Source organism: Sinocyclocheilus anshuiensis, unplaced genomic scaffold (genome assembly GCF_001515605.1).
Source record: "Sinocyclocheilus anshuiensis isolate Anshui unplaced genomic scaffold, SAMN03320099.WGS_v1.1 scaffold929, whole genome shotgun sequence".
Lineage (NCBI taxonomy): Eukaryota > Metazoa > Chordata > Actinopteri > Cypriniformes > Cyprinidae > Sinocyclocheilus > Sinocyclocheilus anshuiensis.
Genome location: NW_015557109.1, coordinates 9,006 through 14,398, shown reverse-complemented (window position 1 = coordinate 14,398; position 5,393 = coordinate 9,006). Strand labels below are relative to the sequence as shown.

Sequence of the window (5,393 nt, the reverse complement as noted above, 5' to 3'; positions counted from 1 at the left end):
CACACACACACACACACACACACACACACACACACACACACACACACACACACACACACACACACACTCTGACACACACACACACACACACTCATTCTCTGACACACACACACTCTGACACACACACACACTCATAGGGGGTTTCACACTGCATGACTTCACAATAGGAAGAATCGCCGACAGCTCTGTCTGGTCCGCAAACTACGTTTCACAACAAAACACACGCGAGAACTGATAAGGATATAACGCGAGAACCCGCGTGCGTCAGACCGGATTTCTCCAGCGAGACTGTAATTATAAAAAATATATATATATAGCCCGCAAATTGTCTGTGAGCTGATTTCCAGCTACAAGGAGAAAAAGAAAAGCAGATTATGCAGGAGGGAGATGCAGGGAACAGGGATTGGGTGTTCTGCAAAGAGAGTTGGAGGTAAATAATTTTGCAGTAACTGTTATGCTGATGTTGTGGCTGGTCAAGCAAATGTTTGTGCTTGTTTCTGTATGATATAATTGTTCATATATCTATTAAAATACTGATATTCTGGTCTATAACTCCTCCCCGAACTTCCCTCTGCCCTGTATCTTGGTCTCTGATTGGCTGTAGGTCATCGCCGATGTAGTTTTCAGTCAGAAATCATTGCACACAGCGTGATTGTGAATTGCCAACAGCTCCAGATATTTAGCATGCCAAATATTTCGCGGGCGTCGGCGACGTGTCGGCGATTCCCTCAGATCGCGTCTTTGATCATTCACACTGCGTGATTGTTTTGTTTGACCGATTTGCCTCCGATGTCGGGCATTTGTCGGCGATTTCACAAAACCTGTCGGTGAGTGAAAAATCGGGCTAATATCGTGCAGTGTGAACTCGGCATTAGTTGTGTTTGTTCCGCACGTGCTGTATCCCCGCCTCTGCGTTGCCAGGGTAACGTGATGCGTGCTGACGTCAGCAAAGGGTTAGCGCGCGTCGAGCAGGCGGCACCATTTCTCGGTAAGGTTTGTCGGTTTGTTATCGGTGCAGATGGAGGTGACAGTCACGATGGAGCCGCTGTTTCTGGCCTGGAGCAGCTACAGGAGGCGGAGGTTCCAGAGATGCGCCGATATTTGCTCAAAGCTGCTGTCAGAAAGCCCGTATGACCAGGTTAGTGAGCAGTTAGCGGTTAGCTGAGAGAGATTAGCGCTCATAAGCGCATTATAACTGTATGCCTGGATTCAGTGTACTACATTTCCTGCGGTCAGATTCTGAACTCCTAAAGTTTCCTGACATTTAACGATCTGATGATGTTCATTAAACATGTTTTATTGATTATGTGCTACTACACATCAATGTCTGAACTGAGGTGTTCACACTCTCATCATTACTGTGTTTGCCAAGCAGCCTGCTGCTTCTCATGTTTCTGAGGTAATTGTTTGTAAAATGTTCATGAAGCTCATCAACTGCTCCGTATTATAATAATTATGTTCCCAATATTTCCTCTGTTACTCACAGTATTCCCTGTACTGCATTCCCCATATTATTAGTGCAGTATTTCCTCTGTTAGCTTTGCTCAACCTTGTCCTTCAGTGACCTCCTGCTCTCCCTTTAGCTGTAACACACTGACCTGAAGAGTGTGAGGTCAGGTGTAGACGCAGCTGTGATCACCAGCCTCCTCTGTTGCTGGAGCTGAAGCTGATGTGGTCTGATGGGTTTTAGGCGGCGTGGAGCTTGAAGACGAGAGCTCTGACGGAGATGGTGTACATCGATGAGGTGGAGGTGGATCAGGAAGGCATCGCTGATATGATGTTGGACGAGAGCTCCATCGCCCAGGTTGCACGTGAGTATATAATTGTCCCAGCAAAGTAATTTACACTTCAGCCCATCAAGTCACGATTATTTGTATATAGTGCAGCTCAGATGTTCCAGGTCTGTAGTGAACAGCTTCACAGGAACTGTGCTTTAATGTCTATAAGCCCCAGACATCTGTCAGAGATGTATGTTTCTCCATTTCTTCTGCACATGTTTGGTTTCGTCAGGTCCAGGAACGTCACTGAGGCTTCCAGGAACGAGTCAGGGAGCAGCGCCCACTCCTGCTGTCAGGTGCGGCCTCATCTGCTTTCTCAGACTGTTTAAACTACAACGCCTGAAGCCTGAAGCTGTAGATTACTAGCAGCACTGTTCTAGTAATTAGAGTACGTGAGTGCTTTGACTCTGCTTTTCTAAGTAGGGCTGCATGATTTTGGAAAAAACTCTCATTCCGATATTTTGTTTTTCTGCAATATATATTGCGATATGAAAAAAAAAACAAAACAAAAAAAAACAGATGGCTTGAATAGAAAAAATAATCAATGATTAGGGTGATTTTGTAGGTGAGTAAATCAGCATAGAAAATAAGCAAATTACAAGCATAGATAAATATAATAGAACAAAGATACAAATGAAGCAGTGCTTTATATTTTTTTGGTAAGTCTAACAGTATTCAGGTACAGAAATGTAATAATCAAATGTAAAATAACACTGCATAGTCTTCACCGTATAAATTAAATTGATTAAATCTGTGTTAAAGCTACAAAAGTGATTTTTCTCTGTGTTTTGTTGTTTGATTAACATTCATGGCACAGAAAGCCTCAGGAACATTAAACTGCTCTGAATATACTGTTACACATCCGTTTTCTTTCTCAATTGTTTACCTTCACCCAAGCCATAAGCAAATGTGTTTACAAAGATACTTGCAGAGACATGCATTTTGACATAATTTCGCGTGTATGTGTCATGTGCGTCTGCGTGACTCTCACCGTGTCTACACCGGACAACAAAATACTACAGAACCCATTATAATCAGTGATGCTGTCTTGGATGCGGCGCGACACGACAAATCCCCGACAGTAAACTGCTGACTCGTTCTGTTTATGACGTACTGACACAAAGTTCAAATGATTTGCAGCGGTCCAGTGTAGACACAGTGTCTGTGTGTGAGCAAAGAAAACGATCAGTATAAATATAACGATCAGTATGCTAAACATCGTGGATGCGCACATCGTGATATCGCTGCTGAAACGATGTATCGTGCAGCCCTAGTTCTACGCAGTAACTGAAAACGTTCTGCCAAAACATCAATTCTCAGTTTCAGCTGAAATCGTTTCGGAGGGCCAAATCATTGACGTTTAATTAGTTTAATTAGTTTCTCTGATTGCGTGTTTTGACTGTATCAGTGTGTATTTCATGCTCATAATGTGGATAAACTACAACCGCTAAACATAGGTCAGACATGTGGACACTAGTGATTAGGGCTGGGCAATAAAACGATAACCATAATTATCACAATATAATTTTCCTCAATAAAACGATAAATGTTCGATATAACGTTTATGCGCTAGAAGCAGAACAAAACAGTGCGACTCATTTAAAGCGCGTCATATGTAGCTCACTAGAGCAGATGTGTTTACTCGCTGATGAGTCTCGGTCACGCAACACTAAACAGCGCTGTGAGATCTTTTGACATGAAGTAAAGTTTCAGCTTTCACCTTACAAAATTCAAACAATAAATCACAAACAAAGCATGGCTTAATTTGGAGATTAATGCATCGTTTGCTAGTTTGTGCTTTTTGCTGTTCAATATGAGAGCTTCTGTTTACATATTTGTTGTCAAATGAACTATAATGTGATGTTTGATTAAGTCGTGTAGCCCTGTAATCCTTGCCTTTATCCTCACGTGTATGTTATTGCTCATATGAGGGTCGATTCCTCATTGAGATATTTAATGGTGTTATGTGTCCTAGACCGATGACTCAGTCGGGGCGTCCCGTCACAGGGTTTGTGAGGCCCAGTACACTGTCTGGTAGACCAGAAACTATGGAGCAGGCCATCAGAACCCCGCGAACAGCTCGTCCAGTCACCAGTGCTTCCGGCAGATTTGTCAGGTTGGGAACGGTAAGGTGCTGTGTTGTTCTTCAGAACTGATTTTATGGATAGCATTGTTTTCCTCACTACACACAGTATATACGTACAGTGATCTGTCATGCCAGCAAAGCACCTTAAACTGAAGCGTCAGCTGTTGCACTGGACTTCCATATACAGTAGTTTCCTGATTCTGTTGTTTGACTTGCAAACATTTGTATGAAGTGTTGTAACTGTGTTTTTCGTTACCGTGTCAGGCCTCCATGCTAACAAATCCGGATGGACCTTTCATTAACCTTTCTAGGTTAAACTTAGCAAAGTATGGCAAGAGACCGAACTTGTCCAAGGTATATTTAACCTAATCGGAAAACTGCATGTAAAACTTACATTGTGAATCAAGTAGTTCCTTTTAATTGTGATCTAATGTAATATCTGTGTGTATTAAACATCATAATATTTAACTAATACTCCTAAGATGTGATTTTATAAACTCTTGTCTCTCCCTCTCATACTCAAGACCTTGTTTGAATACATCTTCCATCTTGAAAATGATGTAAAAAATGTAAGTAGGTCTCTCATCATTCTGTGGTAATAGCTGTTTGCTGTGTATCAGACATTACATGTTCCTTTTTGCCCGTTTGCAGGCGTTAGAGCTGGCTGCTCTTGCCACTGAACATGCTCAGTTCAAAGACTGGTGGTGGAAAGTACAACTGGGAAAATGCTATTACAGGTGAGAATCAGTCAATAAAGAAACGCACACCTTTTTGAGGTGCAAGTTAAAGGAGCAGACTAAATGAAGAAAAAATTTAACTGCACACTCCCATAAGCACTGTTTGTTTATTACAAACTTTTCGGCCAAACAAGTAGCCTTTGTCAAAGTTGACTTGTTTGGCCGAAACAGTGTCTGCTATTAGGTAGAGAAAGACGATTTTAGTGCAAAAAACTTTATAAACTAAGCCTGAGAAACATAATATAAAAATCTGAAACAGCATATTATGAGCTGTGATGGGCTGGTAATATGTAAGCGCTCATGTACAGACGTGCTTTACTGCTGTTAATGCATTAGTGACATTAGTCACACTGTTCCTGTTAGTAGTGTGAAAACCAGCTGTTCTCTATATTGTGATTATTTCATGTACAGAAAGCTCAGTAGACACGACTGTGATGCAACAGGAGTCGATCTAAATATCATGCTGCAATCAACACTTTTCACCATTAGTTCATCTTGGCTGTTATACTAAAAAAGCAGTAAAAGTTTTCAAGAGATTTCCACATGTAATACTCATTTCATTCATCAGGTTTGGAGAAATGCGGCATTGCATCAGTGTCTCAGCAATGGATGCTCTGCAGTGAATGGGTGCCGTCAGAATGAGTGTCCGAGATGTCTCAAGATGTGATGGACTGGAGTGCTGTGGATTATTGTGATGTTTTTATCAGCTGTTTGGACTCTCATTCTGACGGCACCCATTCACTGCAGAGCATCCATTGCTGAGACACTGATGCAATGCTACATTTCTCCAAA

At 41.8% G+C, this 5,393-nt stretch overlaps 1 protein-coding gene across 1 annotated transcript in view; it reads left to right on the top strand.

The window, feature by feature from the left end:
* Window positions 1-898: 898 nt before the first annotated feature.
* LOC107677678 (tetratricopeptide repeat protein 8-like) overlaps window positions 899-5,393 on the top strand; it is a gene marked incomplete at its 3' end in the record, with an annotated part of 11,527 nt that continues 7,032 nt past the window's right edge. Inside the window, exons 1-8 of the mRNA XM_016472679.1 lie at window positions 899-1,138; window positions 1,376-1,399; window positions 1,691-1,811; window positions 2,011-2,074; window positions 3,754-3,904; window positions 4,129-4,218; window positions 4,389-4,433; window positions 4,516-4,601. Coding sequence (XP_016328165.1) covers window positions 1,019-1,138; window positions 1,376-1,399; window positions 1,691-1,811; window positions 2,011-2,074; window positions 3,754-3,904; window positions 4,129-4,218; window positions 4,389-4,433; window positions 4,516-4,601 — 701 coding nt within the window. The remainder of the gene's footprint in view (window positions 1,139-1,375; window positions 1,400-1,690; window positions 1,812-2,010; window positions 2,075-3,753; window positions 3,905-4,128; window positions 4,219-4,388; window positions 4,434-4,515; window positions 4,602-5,393) is intronic.